Source organism: Sorex araneus, chromosome 5 (genome assembly GCF_027595985.1).
Source record: "Sorex araneus isolate mSorAra2 chromosome 5, mSorAra2.pri, whole genome shotgun sequence".
Classification (NCBI taxonomy): domain Eukaryota; kingdom Metazoa; phylum Chordata; class Mammalia; order Eulipotyphla; family Soricidae; genus Sorex; species Sorex araneus.
In genome coordinates this window covers 212,371,172-212,395,719 of record NC_073306.1, presented here as the reverse complement: position 1 = coordinate 212,395,719, position 24,548 = coordinate 212,371,172, and the positions used below count along the sequence as shown (strand labels likewise).

At 37.7% G+C, this 24,548-nt stretch overlaps 1 protein-coding gene across 2 annotated transcripts in view; it reads right to left on the bottom strand.

Moving 5' to 3' along the window:
• Window positions 1-499: 499 nt before the first annotated feature.
• The window catches only part of CCSER1 (coiled-coil serine rich protein 1), a 912,102-nt gene continuing 888,053 nt past the window's right edge, over window positions 500-24,548 (bottom strand). For both annotated transcript variants that reach the window (XM_055140485.1, XM_055140484.1), the window contains exon 12: window positions 500-6,352. In XM_055140485.1, coding sequence (XP_054996460.1) covers window positions 5,873-6,352 — 480 coding nt within the window. In that variant the 3' untranslated portion in view covers window positions 500-5,872. The remainder of the gene's footprint in view (window positions 6,353-24,548) is intronic.

Genomic DNA, 24,548 nt, shown 5'->3' with positions numbered 1-24,548 from the left:
CGAGGCTGGGCAGGAGCTGGAGGCTGAGAGGGGAAGAAGGGAAATGCATGATCCCCATTCAGTGAAAGTCTTTCAAGCCACAGCGCCTAGAAGTAAAGGAGGGGAAAGAGCAGAAAAGTGTCTACTGTAGAGGCAGGCTGGGGTGGGCGGGGTGGGGTAGGGGTGCACCAAGCGGGGAATTGGTCGCCCTGGTGCTGGGAAATGTGCCCAGGTGGAGGGGCGGGTGTTGGGACATCGAATGACTGAAATCCAATCATGAACAACTTTGCAACTGTGTCTCTCACAGTGATTCAATTAAAAAAAAAAAAACACAGAAGTGTTGACGGCTGATTAAACTAATGACTGAGATCATCTTTTAAGGATCACAACCTGCAAGATACTAGAATTGACCTACACCCATTGTGAGTACATGCAATAAATCAATCTGTTACCAGGACAATTGTGGAAGAACTTAATGTCAGAGTGAATGAAATCAAGTACCACGCAACATATGTTTAGTTGTAAAATTTATTCGCAAAGAAATATGCATATTTTTCTAATAGCCATGCTTAAGTCTATTGAGCTTCTCTCAGAATATTCAGTCAAATGATAAAATTCCCATTAAATTGAATCACTGCCCTTCTTGAGAAATCAAGAGTCACAAAGAAATCATATTATGCATTCATATTAATAAAATTGCATTTTTTCAGGGAAATTTTCAATTTTTTCTCTTTATAAGTTTTAGTTTTGGAGAATGAAAAACATTACCTGAAGTGTTGATAACACAAAATCCATATATAATAGAATACATGAAATAATTTCTTCCCTAACAATAAGATTGAGCAAAATATTCAAAGTTTCTTTGAGTTTAGAAGACAAAAGTTTGGAAGAAATAAACCATTGTAGTATTATATGTCATCAGATGTTTTTTAGGTATATATATGAATAACTAAAAAGCAGGTAGTATTTTCTTTTAAATCTTATGAGAAATTAATTGTATTTCCCATTTAATTTTAACTGATTCTAAATATTTAGGAAATTCCAAATAAACTGTAAGCTTTATTTTGACTTAGCTAAATGTATGATAATTTTGTAAAAATTATGATAATTTTGTAAAAGTTATTCTAAAACTGGGTATAAGGCAACAAAATATATAAAATTCCTTCACATCAATATCTTCAATAAATGGAAGAAATAATTTATCAATTATTTCATCAAATGTGGGTTCATTTAATGTGTGCTTTAATTTATCAGACACATTATTGACCATCTTAAAAATACATAAATTATTTCTGAACATTATTACCAATTGTTTGCAAGGATATGAGATCATCTTGAATAATAAATGCTTTCTTCTCAAGATTCTGTATTTTTTGATGCCACATTCTACATTACATTTCTAGTGAAGAAAGCCTTGGTGATTAATAGTTTTATTGTACAACAATTTCTGTTGAAATTCAGGTTATAGATAGTGTGGACTTCTTAAGTTCTCTTTTAGAGGTAAAACAGTTGGAAAGGTATGTAATTGATTTTTTTAATTTTTCAGTTGCACTCTTTGGAACTACAGAGGTGCCTTGGCAATCAAAAGATGATTGCAAGCAGCTTATGAGTATGGTTGTGGTTCCCACAACTGGTAAAATAAAAAAAACATTAAGACTTAAAAAATTAAATCTTGGTAATATTCAAGTATATTGTTAAAGAAGTTTGTTAATGAGTGTGGTTGATAGTTGGCAATTTGCTTTTTCACTATAGTGCTTTAAAATAGTTACATCCCAACTAATTTTTATGTTCTATCATTTCTGTCATATACTTGAATATGTGCTAGAGATGGCATGATACAGTACATGGGGAAATTAATGAAACAAAGAGTTTAATTTTAGGCGGAATAAGTTGCCAAGGAATATATGTGAGATTGAACTATTTCTTGAATAAAAACACCCAAATTACAGTGCCTCAAAGACCTGACAATAATTTCAAGTAGAGCCAAATTCCATAACGTGTTGCAATCTTGGTAGGATGAATATGAGTCATTGCTAATTTAGACAGATACATCATGGGTGAATATGTTTTTGCTCATGGGCAATGCTGTCCATACATGATTGGAAGTGGTGGTCTACAGTGACCTCCTTTATTTTCTCACGTTGATTTACAGATATCGTAAGAGAGTTCTAAGGCCAATTTTAAAGTATTTCCTACTTCAGAGAGAATGACATAAGAGTCAATACGAAAATGTGGGTCAAAAGTTTAAATTATATTTATCATATTTAAGATTGAACCAGTATTTAAAATTATCCCTGTAATATCTTAGGTAGGGCTTATTGACAATAAGAAAATAAATAGTGACTGTGGAGAAATAATACTCATTATCCAATAAGTTGCTTTTAATTTTTCGTGGATAATTTGCTTAGAAGGTTTCTGGGAGACTATTGGACTGTGATCATTTATCTTGGGGATATGGGATTTAAATACAAGATTTAAAGTTTTTTTTAAGATTCAAAAAATTCTTTTGATGGAGGAGGTTGGACTACATCAAGTGATTCTCAGGATCACTCCTGGTGAGCTGCAGGGATCATATGTGGTTCCAGGGATCAAACCCAAGCGGGCCGTGTGCAAGCAAGTGTCCTACGGGCTGTACCACTCTGTCCCCGATTAAAAAAATTCTTAGCTCACTTTGGGGAAGGCTTACTCTTTGTTAGAAAGAATGTATGTGTTTATCTATAGAAAAAGTGAGAAATTTGTTTAGAATTAAGTGATTTTTAAAAGTTTAGTGACGCATAAAATAATAACGCTGGAAATACAAGTCGACATGTATGTTTCTTAAGTCATAGACTAGGATTGATCATGACAATACTTAAATTATTTTGATAGGTAAGTATTGGAATGCTAACCTACTAGTGATTATAGGTTTGCTTTTGTATTTGTGTATCCATCAAAAAGGAACAAAAATAACTGGGTGGTGTGTGACTCTAGGTTCTTACCCTGAGTGTATTTATACCAGCAAATCCAGACCTTTGCATTTCAGCTACAGTTTCTGATGGCAGTTGCAGGAAGTCTAAGGGGCTACAAAGAAGCAAAAAAATAGTTTGTGAGATAATTCAGAGTTTCCCTGTGACTCTGGTAGCGTATAAAATTAGTTGAAAAAAATTATTGAGTTCATAGAAATGCAGTTACCTGTTCCAATAGTTACAAAATTGGGAACAGTTTATTTCAGGTAGAAACAGAGTTTCCTTCGTGAGTGTCCTTTAAAACATGTGGAAAATTCAGAAGAGAAAATTTGCAACGGAAACTTTTTTACAGAGTTACTTAGGCTTAGCTACACATAATACATGCACGGAATAAAGACAAAGAAAAACACCACTGTTTCCGTCGGAAAAACCAGCACTTTTCCCCCCGGTGTTATGTCTTTGGATATGTACTGCCTTGGAGAAATGTATAAATCATTCTTTTATATGTGGAACTGTCTTAGAAAACTAGAGATTTTAGTACAAAGGAATCAATTCACTGAAAGAATGCCCATAGGCCATTGTTATTAGTTATTATAAATACACAAGAGGTGCTTCCAAAGAACCCCTGTTTTACAGTTATTGATAAACATTAACAGAGTGGGTTTACACTTTCTCCGGGCCTGAGTTACACTTAGTATTATAAATAATATTATAACAATGTTTAAAATACTGATATAAAACAGTTTCAAGATGATATTTCCAAAAAATACTCCTCCTTTTAAAATTGAACTGTTTAATCCAGGTTTTCATTTTGAATGTTTCAGCTTTAAAAAAGGTTTCTCAAGAAAATACCACTGTTCAAAATGTCTCTTAAAATGTCTATTAATTGAAAGATTTTCTTAAATAGATTATTTTTTTACAAAGTATAATTCAAAAGCCTATCAGGAAAACAAAACTATAAACTCCAAAGCCCAAATCGAAAACATTCTTTGTGATACATAGCTTTTCCTTATCCTGGGAAAAACCTTGATAATATTCTCATGCTAATTTATTTACAGAGTTCAAGTACTCTAGCCACACATACCAACCTTCAGGACAAATCAAGCTGAATTTCACAATTAGTAATGGTGACTTTTCTATTTTTATGATTTCTTAATTATTTCCCAGTACATAATGTATATCAGCATGAATATTATAGCTCCCAAAGGATCGTGGGAACCCGGGACAGCAGTGTCATTAAGCCCTGCAAATTTCAGCATGTATTGTTCTCTTTTGGCAAAATTACAAATATATAAAGAAAGGAGACATTTGACATCCATCTTAATGCACATGGAGCTTCCTTTGGAAAAACAAAATTACCAGTTCATTAGACTCTTTATCAATTCTAATCAAAGTTTGAAATTTGTCCATTTTAAGAGGTAAAGCTAAGGGTTCGGGTGGGGGTACTCTGGTGGCTTTTTCTCAAATCACAGAGCTAAGAATGTTGCTGTATCAGGAGGTGCATCTGTACATAGCTTTGACTGAAGGAGGTCAGTCAGATGCCACGCCAAAGCTGCCCTCTCCATTTCCCTTTATTCATTTTATTTGCACTTGCAGACGGGTTCTATTTAGTGGAGAAGGCAAGGGAAACAGATGTTACAGCAAGGATGACAATTTCAATTTGCATGGACTATATCCACTGTGGATAAAGTTACTACTTTTTGCCTTTTCATCAGAATACCATAGGCCTGATTTTACTGTTCTTATTTTTTTTCTTATCACAGTGTACAGCTCCATTATTAATAAAGACATTTTAACTTATATCTATTGTTCTATCTCATGTACATTTTGCCATAAAATATGTTGGACCATATTTGTTAAAGACAAGTATTTCCATCAAATGAGTTTTCAATACTTCTATTAGCGATTTACTGCTAAAATCATATGGACAATATCACATATATGATATTGCTTCCTCTAAATCTTGGTTACAGAATCATTGATATATTATGTACTGGGATACCAAGAAATCGACATTCTGTTCCTCTATTCATCATCTATGGGTGTGGGTTGATGTATTTAAAGTGAAGTTGGACGTAGACTTAAAAGTAAGTGTTTTTAAAAGAAAAGAAAAGAAGATTTTTCTCAGAATATCCTATCTGCCCATTTTTAGCAGTATGCTGATAATACCATGGCCATGACTTAAAGAGAGAAATATGTTATTTCCCTTGGATGGTTTGACAAAATTAAACTAACATTATGACCCCATTGTCAACATCCTGGTACTTCAATACCAATTCCAGAAAAACGAAAGTAAAATTCTTCAAAGATCACATTGTCATTCTGTATTTGGCTAGCAATTACTCAGTCTGAAATCCCTTGTGAACTAGTGTGAACTGGAAATTAGAGGATGAAAGACAGCCATTTCTCTTTCAAGAGTATGACAGGATACGCTTGGCTATATGTAAAAGAGAGAGAAATTTCTCTCTTGTTCACATTCAAACAAACTCATCCTCCAAATGAATATACAACCGAATATAAGATATTCAATCCATCCTCTCCCCCTATTAACTATGCAATTTAAAATTCTTTACAATCCCTTCGTCTGCTACCCCTCACATCTATTTCCACGGGAATACCATGAAGCAAACAGAGTGCTATTTGATAACGAATGCGATTCCAATGCACATGTGTGACTGAAAATTGTAGAAAGTAAATAAACTATGGACTATATAAACCAGCAAGATGGCTCCATTTTTAGTATAGAGATGTAGGCGTGTATATATAATAAAATATCCAAGGCAATTCGATCTAACTCCCTTTACATGCTTGAACCCTCATTCTAAAATAAAGGTATCCACTTCTTTGTCCGCAACTACAAATAGAAAAATAAGGAGAAGAAACATGACCCTTTAACGTGTGAGGATGCACATGACACAGACCGGCTTCATCCTGGCCCGAGGGACCCATCACCCGTCCTGCTGGCCCAGGGCCTGCAGCTCGGCGGTGTGTACACTGTGGTTGAGGAAGACGTTTTTCCTGCTGTACATGTGCAGGGAGATGGGCCCCCGGGGCGGCTGGCCGAACCTGCCGGTGAACGGGGAGGGCTGTCCAGCAACAGTGGCGTGGTCCTTTGGCTTCTCTGGGAACAGGGAGAACTCCTCTGCCTTCGCCGTGGACTTGAGGGCGTTGCGTGGCCCAGTGGTCCAGGAGTTCTGGGTGATGCCCGGGGTCTCAGGAGCCCCTCGCGGGTGCTTGAGGACGTCCACCAGCTCCTTGTCCTTCAAGACACCGCTGAGACAGACGCCGGGTAGTGGCCAGGCCCTGGGGGGCAGGGGGCCCCCCTGGTCAGCAGCCGCGTGCCTACAGCGGTCCTCTGTAGGAGTAAGCGTTGCCTTTCTGTCCCTTGAGCTGAGGCTTTGGCTCGCAATTCGGCTTCGATAGGTAGCCTGCGGGGAGGGAGCAGAAAGGAAAAGATGTTTGGAAAAGATACTCAGATACTCTACTACTACGGTGCCTGCTTCACATTTATATGCAAAGTCTATCTTTGCAGCAATATGTAAGAAATAATCAATAGAATTTTTCATGCGATTGGATTTCCTCCAAGCGGTACGACTATTACAAATAGTGGCCCAGGGCTGGAGAGATAGCACAGCGGGTAGGGCGTTTGCCTTGCACGCGGCGGACCCGGGTTCAAATCCTAGCATCCCATATGGTCCCCTGATGGTCCCCTGAGCACGGCCAGGGGTAATTCCTGAGTGCAGAGCCAGGAGTAACCCCTTGTGCATCGCCAGGTGTGACCCAAAAAGCAAAAAACAAACAAACAAACAAACAAATAGTGGCCCAATGACTTTAAAAGGCTTTTTCTCAGAGGGTTTTGTTAGAATTAAAAAAAAAAAAAAGTGGGAGAAGAGACTTCTCCACCCCTGTTTCTACACACGCATTATCGGTTGTGTTATCAACTTCACTCACAGAATAGTACAATTTTATACAACCAGAGATGAACCTACATTGATCCTACATGTTATTACCCATCGAAATCCACGGTTTTCTTTATAGTTTACACAGTGTGTTTGGAAACATACAACATGTTCCTGTCATTTTATACGCACATGGAATACTTTCAGTGCCATAAAATGCTCTGCTTACATTTTTCACCGCCGCCTCTTACCACCGCCACCCACCCCACCCGACCCCTGGCCCCATGCCAGGCATAAATGCTTCCTCTGGCTCTCTTGCTCAGGGTGTCATGTATTTGAAATTATACAATACAGAGTCAATTCAGATTCACTTCTTTCAGTTGGTAGTATTTATTTAAGTATCATCCTGAAAATGTATTTTCATGATGGAAGCTCATGTCTTTTTGTGTTGAACTGAAAATTGTTTTGAAATTTTTCTAGGCTTCTAAAATTTTATGTAATTGAAAGAAGATAGTACATGGGTAAGTTCCTGAGGCAATCTTCTCATCCATTCTAAGTTTCCAATTTTCTCATCAGTCAAAGATATATTTATATGCATAACTATACATATGGTTAAATTTCTACAGGTTGAAAAGACTGCATGAGTTACTAGAGTATCTGATATTATACTTGGAGAAAAGTTACCTAAATGACAACAATTTTTATACTAACAATTAAGGACAGTAAACAATTTATAAACTACTTTGATATTTTGAACAATTTTAGAATAATAACAAGAAAACCAAATAACTTTTTTGCGTGTGTGGGATTGGGACATGAGATGGCTCTGCTCAGAGCTTACCCCTGGCTCTTTGCTCAGAGATCCCTCCTGCTATGCTCAGGGGTCAAACGTCATACAGAGTATCAAGTTCAGATGGCCACCTGCAAGGCAAGCAGCTTACTCACTGTATTTATCTTTCTGGCCCAACAAATAATTGTCTTCTCAAACTTTATATATAATAAATATACACTTATAATAAATAAAATGAACTGGAGTGATCACACATCAGGCAGGGCGTTTGCCTTGCACACGGTTGACCCGGGTTCGATTCCTCTGCTCCTCTTGGAGAGCCCGGCAAGCTACCGAGAGTATCCCGCGTGCAAGGCAGAGCCTGGCAAGCTACCCATGATGTATTCGATTTGCCAAAAACAGTAACAAGTCTCACAATGGAGACGTTACTGGTGCCTGCTCTAAAGAATTGATGAACAATGGGACGACAGTGCTACAGTACTAATAAATAAAATGTTATAGATAAAACATTTTGTCTACAATAGCAACTAAGACTTAATGAATATTTAAATCATGACAATCTGTACTACATGTCATGCATTACTGCTTTCAGTCCCTATAAAGAAGAAAAAGCAAAAGCGTTTTATTTATTTATGTATTTATTTATTTATTTATTAAAAGTACTTCAGGGTTCCAGGCACAAATATTTCAATATCAGAACTCATTCTCCAGAGCGGGGTTCCTACCCGAGGTACTATTACTGGAGGCGGGGGGATGCTATCTAACACAGTGGGGGGGCGTAATGTCTGAGTTATGGGAAACTTATGAGCAACTCCGTTCCCTACTCATCTAGGACAGAAGCACCTGTACCCAATTATGACAACTAAAAATAGCTTTAGTTTCAAATGTTCCCTGCAATGGCAAAATTAGGCCCTGTTAAGAAGTACCGTCCTGAGGATCAGTACTAGTACAGCGGGGGTAGGGCTCTTGCATTGCACGTAGCTGACCCAGGCTCAATCCCCGGCACCACATGTGGTCCCCTGGGCACTACCAGGAGTGACCCCTGAGATGCAGAGCCAGGAGTGAGCACTGGGCATCGCTTGGTGTGGCCCAGCTCATGGCCTCCCCGAATCATGCCCCAAACTATCATGCCTCCTGAAATCGAATCAATAAACTGATCAATACAATACTGCTCAAGTAAGAAACTCCATGGACATAAGCTGCTAATCTTTTATGACTTATTTTATATTAATTACATCAATGATTCAATATTTTAATCTTAATTTTACTATTAGGTAACATTTTAATTGACACATTTAATGTTTACTATATGCCAAGCAAATAGTTTTCTGGAAAGTTATAAAAATGTTTTAATATTATTAACGTATTTACAAACCAAGCATTGTACTAGTAAATTTTGGACACTAACTGACACAATGAAAGAATGAAACACATAAGTACACTGCTATAAATCTAAGCTTTTGTCCCATGCAGACTAACAAAGCTAGATTTCAAAAGATTTAATTAAGTATACTTCACTCAGTGCTCAAGAAAAATCTTCAAAAAGGAACTTTTTACTCATATATATGAAATAGAAGAATGTTAGTCTCATGAATTACTAAAACCAAAGAGTCCTTTGCATTTTTCACTACTTGGTACATTGGTGGGTTCCTGTCCAGCACTTGGCAGGGCTAGAAAAAAATATCAGCTGGATGTGTGTGTGTGTGTGTGTGTGTGTGTGTGTGTGTGTGTGTGTGTGTGGTGTCTGTGCACTGTAACCTGCCCTGTATAAAGAATTCTTAGTTCGAATGTGATTTCAATGAGAATTTCATGTAAGTACTGCTTATAATACCAATGTGCACAAATGATCAGTGTCTCAGAAGAAATGGGATAAAAGTAGAGTTTTGAGTAACTGATACTAAAGGATGGTTTGATTTCTAAATTAAAAAATAAATAAAAGCTTAAGCTAAATTTGCCTAAGAGAAATAAGCAGAATATATACATATACATATATATATTCTTGCACAGCAAGTACAATGATACATAATTGTAGTGGTTGACTATGGTAACGTGTGCAAAATGAATCATTTGCCTTGAAATCCAGATGCCAAATACTTAGCACATAATATTAGGTGAAGCATTCTTAATTAACAGTAGTTTCTTAAAAGATCAAAAAATGTCTTAAAATCTTCTGTATGACTAATTTAAATAATGTGTTTTCCAATTGTGATTTTGCAACGAATGAATATTGTATTAAATATGTGCATATATGATATAATAATAATATGTAATCTATTTTAAAACTAGACCATTATTTCTTCATCTCAGTTTTTGTACTTATTAGTACTGTAGCACTGTAGCACTGTGGTCCTGTTTTTCACCGATTTGCTCGAGCGGACACCAGTAAAGTCGTCGTTGTGATACTTGTTACTGTTTTTGGCATATCGAATATGCCATAGGTAGCTTTCCAGGCTCTGCCGTGCAGGCAAGATACTCTCGGTAGCTTGTCGGGCTCTCCAAGAGGGGCAGGGGCAAATGCCCTACCCGCTGTGATATCACTGCAGTCCAGTACTAATTAATTATATAAATATAATTATATAAATTATAATATAATTTAATTATATAAATAAATAAAATTAAATAAATAAATTTTATTTATTTAATTATATTAATATAATTATTTAAATAAATCTGATAAATTCCTAGCTAAAATGACTTGTCTTTGAGAAAATTCACCTGTTAAGATCTGCTCAGCCATAAAGTAAACAATTATTTATTTAATTTAGAGAAGGACTGGAGCGATAGCATAGTGGATAGGCCATCTACCTTGCACGTGGTCGACCCACGTTTGATTCCTCTGCCCCTCTTAGAGAGCCTGGAAAGCTACAGAATGTTTCTCACATACATGGCAGAGCCTGGCAAGCTACCCGTGACGTATTCAATATGCCAAAAACAGTAACAACAAGTTTCACATGAAGATGTTACTGGTGCCTGCTCCAGCAAATCAATGAGCAATGGGATTTCAGTGATGCAGTGAATTTAGAGATAACACAAGAAAATAATTTACATAAAATATAGCTATTTTACACTGTAAAGTTACCTTTTTATTTTATCTCAGTGTAACATAAGATAACCATTATTTAGGAATGTTTGATGCATTAAATGAAGAAAAAATATATATATATTGATAGAGGTACTTAATTGTATTCGAATGAGCAAAATGATGAACAACAGGATGACAGTGCTACAGTGCTACAGTGCTACTTAATTGTAAAACTCCATCATATTATAAACTAATAAAATCAATAAATCAAACTAATAATATGATAGGGTGAAGAACAACACCACTTTAAATAAAATGCACTTTTGAAAAGGACATAATTTGGGGATGCTGTAATAAATATAAGCATGACATCTCTATGTTGTACTTTAAATGTTATAAATTGTTTCCACATAAACCATTCTAATTCACTTCTATAAATACACATTAAGATTGTTTCTCTATGCCTTGCGTCTATCTTAAAGTAAAAACGGAGGCTTTTCATAGCAATGGTAGTACTCAAATTGACTTAGGTATGAGGTCTTTGAATCTCAGCTACTGTATACTACGCTGCGCATGTGGTTTCTTTATGTATAAAAATAACGTGGGCAGGGGTGATAGTTCAGCAGGTAGAGCTCTTTCTTGCATGCAGCCAATCTGGATTTGATCTCTGGCACCACATATGGTCTCTGACCCCTATGGGAATGACCCCTGGGTGCAGAACCAAGAGTAAGCCCTGGGCATGGCTGGGTGAAAATAAGAACCTTCTGTAGTTGTTTTGTTGATATTAAAACTTTCCCTTGTGTCAGGTGCTTTAAGTATAATAGATGCTCGTGGCCTCGTGACTCTGGATTTGTTTAGTATACGCTAATTTAAGAAAAGGCAGCTGGATATCAGCAATTAGTCACATCACTTCTCTTCGCCTTAACCCACCAAAAAAAAAAAAAAAAAAACAGTTATTATGGTGTAAAAGACCTACTAACCCAAAGATCCCAGATCGTTTTAGCACCTTCCAGAATTCTCTGATTCACTTTCAGAATAATGTTTCATTATTTTCATTTAAATATTTTATTCAGTTATGCCCAGAACAACGAAAGATTATCAAAAATATACTTCAACCCTGCAGGTGTAGGAAACTAGCATTGTAAGTATAACACAGTAATATTAATGCTACAGTAAATTATGATACTTGATCTAAAGTTTTTGGTTAGAGAAATAAAAGGTGATAATTCAGAGTGTGATTTCTATGTCTCTAGTCATTGTGTAATAGCTTTGACTATAATATTCTTTGGTGACAAGCACAATTTAAGAGAGACAAAGTGTCATTCAAGAAAATTTAAGGATCAAATATAAATGAAAATACTAATGACAATTAGTAAACATCACACTTAGTCTTTGATGACTACTTGAAAAATATCAGTGAACATTTTAAAGTGATTTATAAGATAAGGCACAACCAGGAAATGGATTTGAGGCTGGAAAGTTATGATCATGATACCATTACCTACATGTTAGAGCCAATTTGTAAAAGTATGAAATTTCAAATATATATTCTTTCACCCTGTAGAGTTTAGCTTTAAAGATAAGAGGCTTGTGTAATAATAGCAATTTTTCAAATATTCATCCATATTTTTCTACTTAAGATGAGTTTATGAGTGTTACAATCTCTATAAAAAGAAATTCTAAGATTATTTTCCTTTACAAAAGCTGTTTTATCAAAGAAAAAGCATTTTTTTATAAACTTAGAGTGGCCTCAAAAAGTCTGTTACAAAGGAAAAACAGATGGACTACAGCTTTAAAGTTAGTCATCCTGGAAAAAGAAATAAAATTGATTTTTAAATAGAAAAGTCAACAACTCATAGGCTATATAAGGAAGATATGAAATATGCAAATTTTTAAATCAAAAGAATTTTTGATTCCATTGTTGAGGTCATTTTTGTCATTTTATTTATTTCTATTATAGATTTATTCCCGTTAATTTATGACTATGTTCATATTTATTTCATAATAAAAACTTCAAAATTCAGCGGAGACAACTGTTAATAGTTTCAACTGTTTGATTTTATGGTACTGACTACAGTGAATAAGTATCTTACAAAAACTACTAGTGCCAGTCAACAATTAATCCCAGATTTCCTGAGTGCTGTGTAAGGGTTGTGTGAAGAACTGATTGACTTTTATTTTAGTGTGAAGATATAAAATTTGATAGAAAAATCAAGTCTAAAGGTTTTACATGGAATATTTAATGATGTGTTCCAACTACTGTATGTCAGTGATATTCATAAATGTACAGATAGAGTTCTAGCTGTTAAATTTATGAGGTAAAGAGTTGCTAAGTTTAAAAAAAAAATGTAGACTCCTGGTATTGAGATGTGAGAAATGAAGTTTAAGAGGTTAGTTTAAGAGATGATCAAGTCTTGTGCCCAGACATATATGCACAGTCTTTTTAAAGCTGTGCTCTGGTAAGATAAACTCTCCTTACGGAAGGGATCATAAAAATCGGATGTTGGTTCTAGAAGATTTATGTGGATTACTGATTGAAGTAATCTAGGAGCGAAGGAGTAACTCCGACCCTGAAGGAGACACTCTCTCATGTCGATAGATCCAGGACTGGAAGCATCAGATGTGAAAGTAGAAGGCTGAGGAGAGCCTCTGTTCTGGCCAGAGAAATGGTAGTTTTTATTCCAACACCAAAGCAAAGTGGCAGACACCAGCGTAGCTGAGACTGTCTTACCAAGACCCACTCAATAATTGTGTATATGCGGTTTTGAATACAGTATTTCTTATAGTCATTACAGGAAAGTATCGAAATGTTAAACTTACAAATTAGTAGCTAAAAGTTAAAGTGCATGTGCATGCAGGCACATACAGGTGCACAGAGCTTACACAGAGGTGAACTCATGCACACGTAGGGTGCACGTACAGACACACACTCACACATGCACACACACACAGGCACATGCACGTACACATGTTACTCTTTCTTGCTTTCCTTGCTTCTTTTTGACTTTACCATGTATTCTTTCATACATGGTATTTATTTGTGTAGGAAAATATATTTTTAGTATAAATACAATAAGAGTTTAAAAAGCTCAAAACAAACCTATCTAAAGAAATTTTATTTTCCACCAAGAACTAAATCATTTAGAAAATAACAATAGTCACTGAATAATAACAAAAATCTGAAGTGAGTAAGAAGTTTGGTAAAATGTAACAGTTATAAATATATATGTATGTATATACAATATACATACACACACACATATATATATATATATATATATATAAAATTCTTAGGAAGGAAATAGTTTGCCAAATAATTGTCCTCCCCATGACTGAGATCTCTAAGCCTGCTGGGATTGGGACTGGGACTCCTCCCCCCAGATCCCCAGTTTTCTAGCAGCTTATCAGTCACACCCACCAACTGCCCTGGTCCAGAAGCTATGTAATCTCATCAATGGCCAAAATCTAGAGACTTTTAAATTAAAGCTCCCGGAAAAGAGTGCACAGAATGTCCTGGAGCATGTGGTTGCATTTGTAGCCAAGAACCTCTTATACTCTAGACCACACATTTGTTTGGTTTTAACATACTTGCTTGAATTCTCTTATCTACGGGCTTAAATAGCTCCAGTGTGAAATACACACACTTCCCTCTTATTGTGGTGGGGAGGTGCTTGCTCGGTGGTGGGATTGGTGTTTGAGTATCATCTGTAATGAACTATTGTGACCTACTTTATGAAAATAAAATATGTAAAAATTGAAAAAAAAAACAAAGTATTATTCTCACTGTATGCTTCAATTGTTATCCTCCTTTCATTCAATTTTAATTTGTGTTTTTTCCCTCCTGGAGACTTCTGAATTGTTAAAGCTAATGGATACTTCACAATTCTTGGGTTGCCAGGAATGAAACCTGGGTCCGCCACATGTAAGCAAGTGTCCTACCCATGTTCTATCGTCCTGGTCCAGAAGCCATAGCAGAGTGTTGGCTACATCTCTGGCCCTGCTTGGATCCTGACTCTGTGGTTGACAATTGCTCAAAATGTTCACTGCTGTTTTCCTAAAGGTAGCTTAATGCCTAGTATAAAATAAGTGCTCAAGAGCCATTTGTAAAGAGTAGAAAGGAAAACAAAAGTAAAGGATTGCAGATTTGTGGAAAGGAAGCAAATGCCTCAGAGTTATAATATCAACTGAATTTTCCAGAATGAATATGATTTGAAATAATAAAAAGTCAGAAAGATATTCTTGGCATTATGAATAGGGAGTAGCTCTTTAAGAAGTCATTTCTGAGAACTATTACAGTTTCTAGCTAAGGCAGAAGAGAATATTCACACAGAGATGAAATAAGATAATACCGTTCTTGTAATCTGGTATCTTTGGCTCAGGTTTGAGGAGCTTGAAAATGTAAATCAAATAAAGATCAATTAAAGTCTATGAAGACCAAAATAACATGACCAATTTTGGGGGGGGTGGGGGGGCTAAACCCAGTGATGCTTGGGAGTTTTTCCTGGCCCTGCACCTGGGGACCAAGTGGGCAGTTTCAGAGAGAAACCAGGTGGCTGCTTCCAAGGCAAGTGCCCTACCTGCTCTATTATCTCTCCAGCTTAGGTAAAAATGAACTTTTAAAATGATTCAGTGACTTGTTAAAAAGGAATCAACGTGAGATAAAAGTGTTTCAAATAAGACAACACAAAACACATGTACGTGTCAGGTATCAGGTGTACACACAGTGGTTACATTTAAAGTTGCACATTATCATAAATTCAAATCTCTAATAAACTATCAGTGGAGAAGTAATGTACTGTACAGCATAGCACACAAAGTTTCAGAAAATGATAAAGTCTAGGCAATAGTCGGCTCTTGTACTCATCAGAGTGGATCTGAGGATATCATATATTCATATTTAGTTGTTCAATATGCATTTTGATTGTTGAATGGACAGGTTCCTCAGTTTGCAGTGATTTTAATTTCACAGCACTGTAAGTCTATAAATTTGAAAATAATCTGGAATGGGGTCTGAGATTCAGTGCTATTGTCTTGCTTCCACCAAGGTGTTTGGTTGGACCGAGCACACGGTTCCATGTAATTCCCCTGCTACCTGCAGGACACACTCCTGAGGGCCACAGGGTTGACCCCAAACAAAATAAACAAGCAAAAGCATGTGAACTTGTTGACAAAGCACGCTAAGAGCATTCATAAGTTAGCACAGACCTACAACATTTCAGATCCAAACCTGTTGTAAAATATTCCACTATAACTTTCTTTTATATGTGAATAATGTATTGAATGGGCTGGAGCAATACACAGCAAGTTGGGCGTTTGTTTTGCACGTGGCTGAGGCGGGTTAGATTCCTCCGCCCCTCTCAGAGAGCCCAGCAAGCTACCGAGAGTATCCGGCCAGCGCGGCAGAGCCTGGCAAGCTCCCCGTGGCGTATTCGATATGCCAAAAACAGTAACAACAAGTCTCACAATGGAGACGTTACTGGTGCCCACTCTAGCAAATTGATGAAAAACGAGGTGACAGTGCTACAGTGTATTGAATCTCCGTGAACTACAAAGTTAAAAAAAACTATTAATGATTGAGTTCTGGGGTCCAATGCTCAAGAACAAACCCCTTCTCCGGTGTCCAGTTCCCTCCACCAACAACCCCTGCTTCCCTCCTGCCCGCCCGCCTGCCTCTCTGGCAAGCCCTGTTTCCCCCTTTAGTGGTTTACAGCAGCGTTACCGACACGGTACCACGCACGCCACTGTACCCCCTTCGCACCCAGTGCTCAGAGTCACCACTTGCCTCTCTCACTGCCAGAGTTGGCTCTTCCCTGACCTCCCTCCACCCCTGCAGCGGGGTCTTCCTACTAAGGACCCGTTCTCCTCCCTTCAGCTCCAGTACCTGAGGGCATGACCACGCTGTATAATCTTCTATCCCACAGATGGGCGAGACCACCCCTGCTAACTCTCCCTCCCCCTCTCCTCCTCTGCCTGGTCCTTCCCCACCGGCAGCTGGTGCCTGCAGAGGGTTCCCGTCCCCGCGGAGTACACTAGAGGTCGTCACCTACACGACGCTTTCTTTGTTTCTATCAGAAGTTGTTTAGTTTTTCACTTTAAGCACAGTGGTTTACAAGGTTGTTCATCACACAGCTGTGATGGGCTTTCAGGTTCCAACACCAGACACCCCCCCCCCCCCCCCCCCCCCCCCGCCTGAGCGAGCTTCCTACCCCTGTCTGCATTTTCCCGACCACCCACCCCCAAGCTGCCTCTTTAGCAAACACACAATAGCCTGTTTTATATCGCTCATTCCAACCAAATGGCTAGAGTAATTAGCAAAAATACTGCAGTAATAGAAAATTTGTGAAAATTGTTGTATCTCCCCCAGGGGCCATTAAGTCTTTGTTTGAGGATTTACTAAGCCATTGGTTGCCAACTGAACCTTCTGTGCTCCTGTTTTGTTTGCTGAGTTGAGCTGGATTCTCCCACGGTCCTTCATCGTCTGTGGTGGGCTCTCTCTTGCCTCTTTGTCTGTCCTGGCTGTTTCTACTCTGAAAAAGCCCATGTTCTCTCAAGCATGTGAGTCCTCTTTCTTCCTTCACGTCTTTCTAAATAAATTGCATTGGATGGAAACTATCTTGCTTCACTGAAAATATTTTTAAATAGATAAATATAAAAGAGACTTTTATCATGAAAGAAGTAAAGATCTGAATGAAAGTTGTGGTCTTCTTCTTTTCTTCAATGTGTTTCACAAGAATAACTTTGGCCTATCAAAATTATGAAAGTTAAAATTGCATATGCTTATTTTATAAAATGATGCATCCCTAACTGTAACCCTGGAAGAAAAGGAAAGGCATGTGATAAAAACCTGCAAGAATAATATTTGAATTACATTTTATTTAAATTTGCTACATATTTGTACAAAGATTTTATAGACTCATTTTTAATAGAAGGTGAAAAACATAGAATAAAGATCTAGAAAGAAAAAATAATATCAGAAATCTGGGCCCCATAGGTATAGTATACATGAAAAACTCCACAGAATGTAGATATTCAAGAATAAAAAATAAATCCAGTGTAAATGCTCATTGTGTTAGCTTGACTGGATATTCATTAATTCCCAAATGAAAATATGCATATTAGAAGTTTGGACTATATCTTAGTCCTCAGTTATATCATGCTGCTTAAATATACTCTGATTTATAGTAATAAAGTTAGTCATTTTCAAACATTACTTTTGTTGTCTTTATGATCCCTAGGATGAAGAAACATATCAATGAATCTATCTCCTTGAGTTTTATATCAGACAAATGAATATAGCAATAAATTTCTAAATGCAGGAAAAAGCTAAAGTGACAGATATATAGCTGTCAACTGTGATTTTAATCAGGCAAAAAGAAATTTTAGTAGTGCATAAACAACACATTATAAGAATCTAGTCAGAAATAGTTCCTATAGAAACTTGGACCCATAAAAACCTAAACCAATAATTCAGGCAAGGCGTGTATGCCTAAAATACTGGAATAGAGGTGCAGTGATATTTTCCCTTTCCTTAGAGAGGGGACTGCTGGCCATGTTCTCACCTTCATGTACCAACACTGGGAACAATATCTCCAACAGCTGATATGTAATAACCAGATTCCATAAATAGATCTTAATAATAACATAGAGAAGAATCCAAGGTTTTCTGAGACTTATTCTAAATTTTGATGTAGGGGGGTAACACCTAGTGATACTCACTTCTATGTCTGTGCTCTAGGATTACTCTTGGCCTGCTCAGGTGACACTCTGACTTGCTGAAGGTAGAACCAGGATTAAACACATGCAAGGCAAGAACCTGAACTATCTCTTCAGCCCAATTAGAGTCTTTCACAACAAAATTTACTCCCTCAGCTACATACAGAAAGTTACTCATATTTTTGTGGTGTAGAGCCTTCCCAGAAAGTCATGTATGTATGAGCATGTTGAGTCAGGTAACATTTTTCATTTGATAGTGGTTCTCATCAAGGAAAAATCCTCCTAGCATAAAATGCAGCTGTTTGTTCATTATTATACAAGGCGTGCAAGGCCTGTAGAGGTTATAAGTCAGTCCCAGTCAACAAGGAATGGTCTTGTCCAAATATTAATAATGGCAACACTGAGAAACTTTTCATAAGTTCACACTGAAATTCTCCAATATTTTCTTGATACCAATCAAGTCAGGCAAAAACCTTTGATTGAATATGATGTGGTCAATTTCATTGTGGAACTGTGCACCAGGAGACTCCCTTGTCCAGCATTTAGATTCGGCCAGGATGAGAACGCTATTCAGGTCTCCCAAAGAGGAATCCAAAGAGTTATGCTAGGAATATCATGTCTCACTCAAGTGAGAAAAGGAATCCAGAGTTCTGACCTCTGTCGACGGCCAAAAATCAGGGATGCTGTCTTGTTTGCCAAGGCATCAAAAATCAGATGGGCCGGACATGTAATGTGATTCAGAGACGACCGCTGGACTAGAGCTGTTACCAACTGGATTCCACAGGACATCAGAAGACCTCGTGGCCGCCCACCAACTAGATGGTCAAATTTCTTTGACAAATCCCTGAATGAACGATTTGAGGCTCTTCCTGTTCCTGGAGCGAGCAGATATCATTGGGCTGCACTAGCACGCGACAGGGACAAATGGAGACGTTACTGGCGCCCGCTCAAGCAAATCGAAGATCAACAGGATGACAAGTGAAGTGATACAAGTGATACCAATCAAATACTCAAGTTTAAGGCATTTTTCTCTTTACAGTTTAAGTAACTACAGAGCAAGTTTAACAATCCAAGTTAGATGATCTCAGGGGTGCCTCAGTTAGTAATCCTGTCAGTTGCTTCTCTCATGGCACCTTCAGTTTGGGTCCTCTGGGTCTCCAACACAGGCAATCACCAACCCAGCATGTCACCCAGCCCTGGCTAATAATTGCCCTAAGACCAGAAAGCTCCTTATTGATTGCCACCCAAAGCATCCTTTTGTGATCCCCAACAGTCTGGTTCTCCTTCTACTAAATCCCTCCTGCTAAATTCTACCAAAGAGAGAGCAATGAAATAAGGAATAGAAAATAAAAATGTTGCTAAGGGACCACGTGAGCAATGGGTTCCCGAATATAACCATGCGAGAGAGCGCGACTGGAAGGAGAACAAAGCAGAAAGCCTAACCATCCCGAGTTCCTTGGATTTCCTACTTTTCAATTAACTCCGAAATAGCTTTGTGGCTGGCCCTGTTGCAGTTACAGCTCTCTATTAGCATTACACAATTGCTTAGGAGTTTTGCTGGTAGAGCCCTTCTTTGTTGGATGTTTCCCTTCGGCTCAAAAATAATTTTAAGTAATAAACACAGTGGCTAACAGTCTGCGATCTAACACTGAATCGACCAGTGCCTTGATCTTAGACTTGTCCAAACTGAGAATTGTGGGAAATGCGTTTCTGTTGCAGACAAATCGCCGAGGCTAAGCTATTTTGGAAAAGCACAGGGACACAGTGGCCTGAGTTTGGTTTACCTTTTAAACATGAGTTGATTGGGGCTGGAGCGATAGCACAGCGGGTAGGACGTTTGCCTTGCACGCGGCCGACCCGGGTTCGATTCCCAGCATCCCATATGGTCTCCTGAGCACCGCCAAGGGTGATTCCTGAGTGTAAAGCCAGGAGTAACCCCTGTGCATCGCCGGGTGTGACCCAAAAAGCAAAAAAATAAATAAATAAAAAAAATAAAATAAACATGAGTTGAAAGTTTCTTTGCAGCCCAATGGTTGATAAACTTGGTTATAATCTACAAGCGCCTGAGAGAGGAATGTGTGGTCTGAGGCAGAGTTGTAGGATCCGTCTTTTCCTCGTCCATCCCCGGATGTATAACACTGAGCTGATTCATGTATCTCAGCTTGCTTTTCCTTTCTCTAGTGCAACTGTCTGCTTGTCATAAAGTTCTAATAATGTGGGTGAAGAAAGACATGACTGAACAACAGGAAGGTTCCCTCTGAGGGCCGGAATGAGAGCCCAGTGGGTGAGGTGCTTACCCTCCACACAGCTCACAGGGGTTTGATCCCCAGCGCCCCCAGTTCTGAGGCCCCCCATTCCCGGAAGGGGTCCCCATGCACAGAGCCAGGATAAGGCCTGAACACACACAAACAAGTCAGTAATGACAAAAAAAATAGTGAAACTCAGTTTTTAAGAAGACTGTTGTTCCAAGTAGGAAACAATAATTCAGTCCACCCCAAAGCAGAAATTTCCCAGTCCCTGTCTCCCTAGAGTGAGATTTTGACAGCATCTTAGTCTGGGTTTTTTATATATCTCACTTGTTTCACTGTTCAGGAGCTTTGTACGTGCCTCTCTGATTTCCCGGACAAATAATTCATTAATTGGCCAGAAATAGGAAAGACTATTTATGTTTCTTATATGAATGTGGGTTGTGTGTGTTTATAACAATTATAAAGGACGGGCACATTTTTCTACTCGTAGTATCTCTAGGTACCACTGGACACCAGGTTTTTCTTATACCCATCACCGTGACGTATCTATCTGACTCCTAGACATGATAACACAATTTCTGACTCTGGACTAATGTGATACTGATGTGCTAGTAATATGCTAGGCACAAAGTACATATTAAGGTGCAGGTAAGAATGTGGTCATGTCCTCAAATAATTGGAAATAATTTATTTAATCAAAAATATAAAATAATACATATGTCAAAATCTGTAACTGATTTTCTCTATAACCATATAAAATATAAAATATTAAAATTAAGTACTATAAGGAAATTGGGGCTGGAGTGTTAGCACAGTGGTAGGGCGTTCGCCTTGCACTCGGCCAACCTGGGTTTGAATACTTTGTCCCTCTCGGAGAGCCAGGCAAGCTACCAAGAGTATCTCGCCTGCACGGCAGAGCCTGGCAAGCTACCCGTGGTGTATTCGATATGCCAAAAACAGTAACAAGAAGTCTCAAGATGGAGACGTTACTGGTGCCTGCTGGAGCAAATCGATGAACAACCGGATGACAGTGACAGTGACAGTGATAAAGGAAATCATTGATTAAAAAAAACATTTCCTACAATACTACTTGTAAATCACTGTTATGCTCAAACTGATAACTGGATTCCTATAATAAGAAGCTTTTAAACATTATTCCTAATGTGAAGATATATCTAGCAAATTTGCCAATATTATTACTCCTGTCCTTCATGACTGCATCTATATGAGAAGTAAGAAAGTCACCGTGCTAACTTGTCACTCAGAAAAGTTTTTAAAATATTTTAAAAATCAGAACAGCTTGTTAATCATCCACAAGATTCAGATTATGGTGTGTTGAAAGTTACAGAGGAAAAGTAAAATGATTGTCCGGAATTCAGCTCTTCATGATCATATTTACTTGTTTCATGTATTCTTGCTATACTATCTCATCTTGTCTGTTGGGCTATGAACCACAAGGAAGAAGGTTTTGTTACTATTTTTATGATTTAATTTCTCTATATCTGTATACCAGGTTGATTCAAGGAGACCAGGTTCACTTTTAAGACTTGATCAGGGACCAGTGAGTTACATGCAGTCATGCTCCTGGTCTGTGCAATCCCCTGGCTCACACACAGACTTACATACGACAGGTGTGTCCTACTGCGTGATTCATACCCCTGCTCCTTCACATCTTTGTGTTCACCAAGTAGCGTGATGGCGCAGAATAATTTACTAATCCAGTCCTCCAGAAACCACTCCAGTCTCGTCGAACATGCTCTCTGATAAATGCCTTTCCATAAAATGGGAAAGGAAGATGCATTTCCTTTCCTTTCCAGTTCACATTATTTGCTATAATGTATTGCAGTTAAATTTTACAAATTGACTGTATTTTTACATCACCTCATCTCATGAGTTACCTGAAGGAAAGGATCTTATTTTCTTATCTTTAATATGCATTCCAAACCACCAATAGAGATTTATGAATGATAGAGGAAAAGGCCAGGAAAAAAAAAAAACTAAAAGGAAAATCTATATCAAGGTACTTAGCCAGGCAGCAGAAACATTTTGAACATAACCTTTGTAACTCAGCATTTAACCAAGAAGCACTCCTTCATATACATTATTCAAACCATAGATATGTACAGATAGAAAGAACAGAAAGATAGGCATACAAACACAAACACATATTCACTACAAATTGGTATTTATTTAAATATAATAATTCGCATGTAAAAAAGCACAAATATTATATATGTAGGTATGTATGCCTTCATCTTCCATTTAGAGATTTCTATTAGCCTATCTTATTACATCCAGCTGTAAATTCATTAATTTTATTAATGTAATGGGGGAAATTGCATTTTGCAGAGCACACAGGCAAAAGAAATATTTCCCAAAGTTATATTATATACTATCGCAGAATATAATAACAATATTTTAGTTACACCAGGATGCAGTATTTTTCATAAAATAAAAGGTATATCATAACTTGCTTGATCAATAAAAGTAGCTTGTTAATGTGATAGCCTAAGTAACAGACTAAATATCCATTTTCTTCTCCTGGTGAATTTTAAACTTTGGTAGGGCCCAAGAAAGACTTAGAATGCTAGCTAAAATGAAGCATGACCGCTTTCATAAAAGTTCAGTCACTAAGCCAGATGTACTGAGTTTTGTATTCTACATTTAAAGTATTTTTCTAACAACCTAATATATTTATTAAATAAATAATTTTAGAAGTGTTTATAGCACTTATATGGTTCTTAATTTTATGTTTAAGTAAAACAGGTTTTATTTGGAGGGTTTTAGATGTGGAGGGTGAAAGAGAGAGTAACGCGCTCAAGAGAGAATGTCGGTTTCTTCAAGGGCGGAGAGAGCCCCCCTCCACACATCTCAGCCTTCGACACGGAAGCATGAAAGTACACAGCTCAAGAGGGGAGATGCGGGCCACACATGTGCTCGGCCACGTGGGCACAGGCAGCACATGGGCTGGGGCAGCATATGCGTCAGCTCTTGATTTTTAAAAATTCAAATATTCAAATTGAAAGTAAGAAAGCACATGAAGAACTGGTTAGGGGTTCAGAATGCATCTGCTTACACGCGGACAAACTATTACACTTTCCCAGATCCTGGCAGGAGAATTTGATCCCAGGATTGATTTCCAGAAACTTTATACTCAGGGCACAACAAGTAGCGTGATTTTAAGCTCTGCCTTGAGGCCTTGCAGAGCAGAAGCACATGTGGACACTCGCATAGACTGCACTATGCAATATCTATTTCTGGGTGAGAAAAACTAGTTTTTTTTTTAGGGGGTGCTATTGCCAAATCATTCCAAAGGATCCTTCAGTTGTTGCAGTCAGTGCCATTGTAAACATACTGGGAACATCCACACATTTTGTTTTATTCAGTAGTCCTCTCTATAATCAGTCACTTATATTTATCTGAAGCAAAATTAATATGTTTACCAAAATATATTAATATAACAAGATAAAATATTACTTACTGTCTAATTCAGTTAAATGGCATGCTATTACCAAATATTCCCCAATCAAGTTCCACTTAAAGTTATAAATTAGAATATATTGAAAATATGTTCGACAGAACCCCTATTTCTAAACATGACCAGCTACGTTCTAATTGTTTGACTTTTAAATCAATTCGATAATTTCATTGTTAGTAATTCCAATAAACAGAAATATATAATCAAGATCACCAAATTGAATTTCATGTCAAAATGGAATAACAGTGGGGGCTGGGGAGAGGCTGGAGAGAGTAGAGGGGGGAAAGCAATGGCAGGAGTGTGACCCCCACCGCCCCACATGGTCCCCCAGCCACACCAGGAGTGACCCCTGAGCACAGAGCCAGGAGTAAGCCCTGAACACCACTGGGTGTGACCCATAAATCAAAAAGAAGGCAAAAACAAAACGGAATAATAGTAAATAAAATAAATAAAAATATGTTATTCCTAAGAAT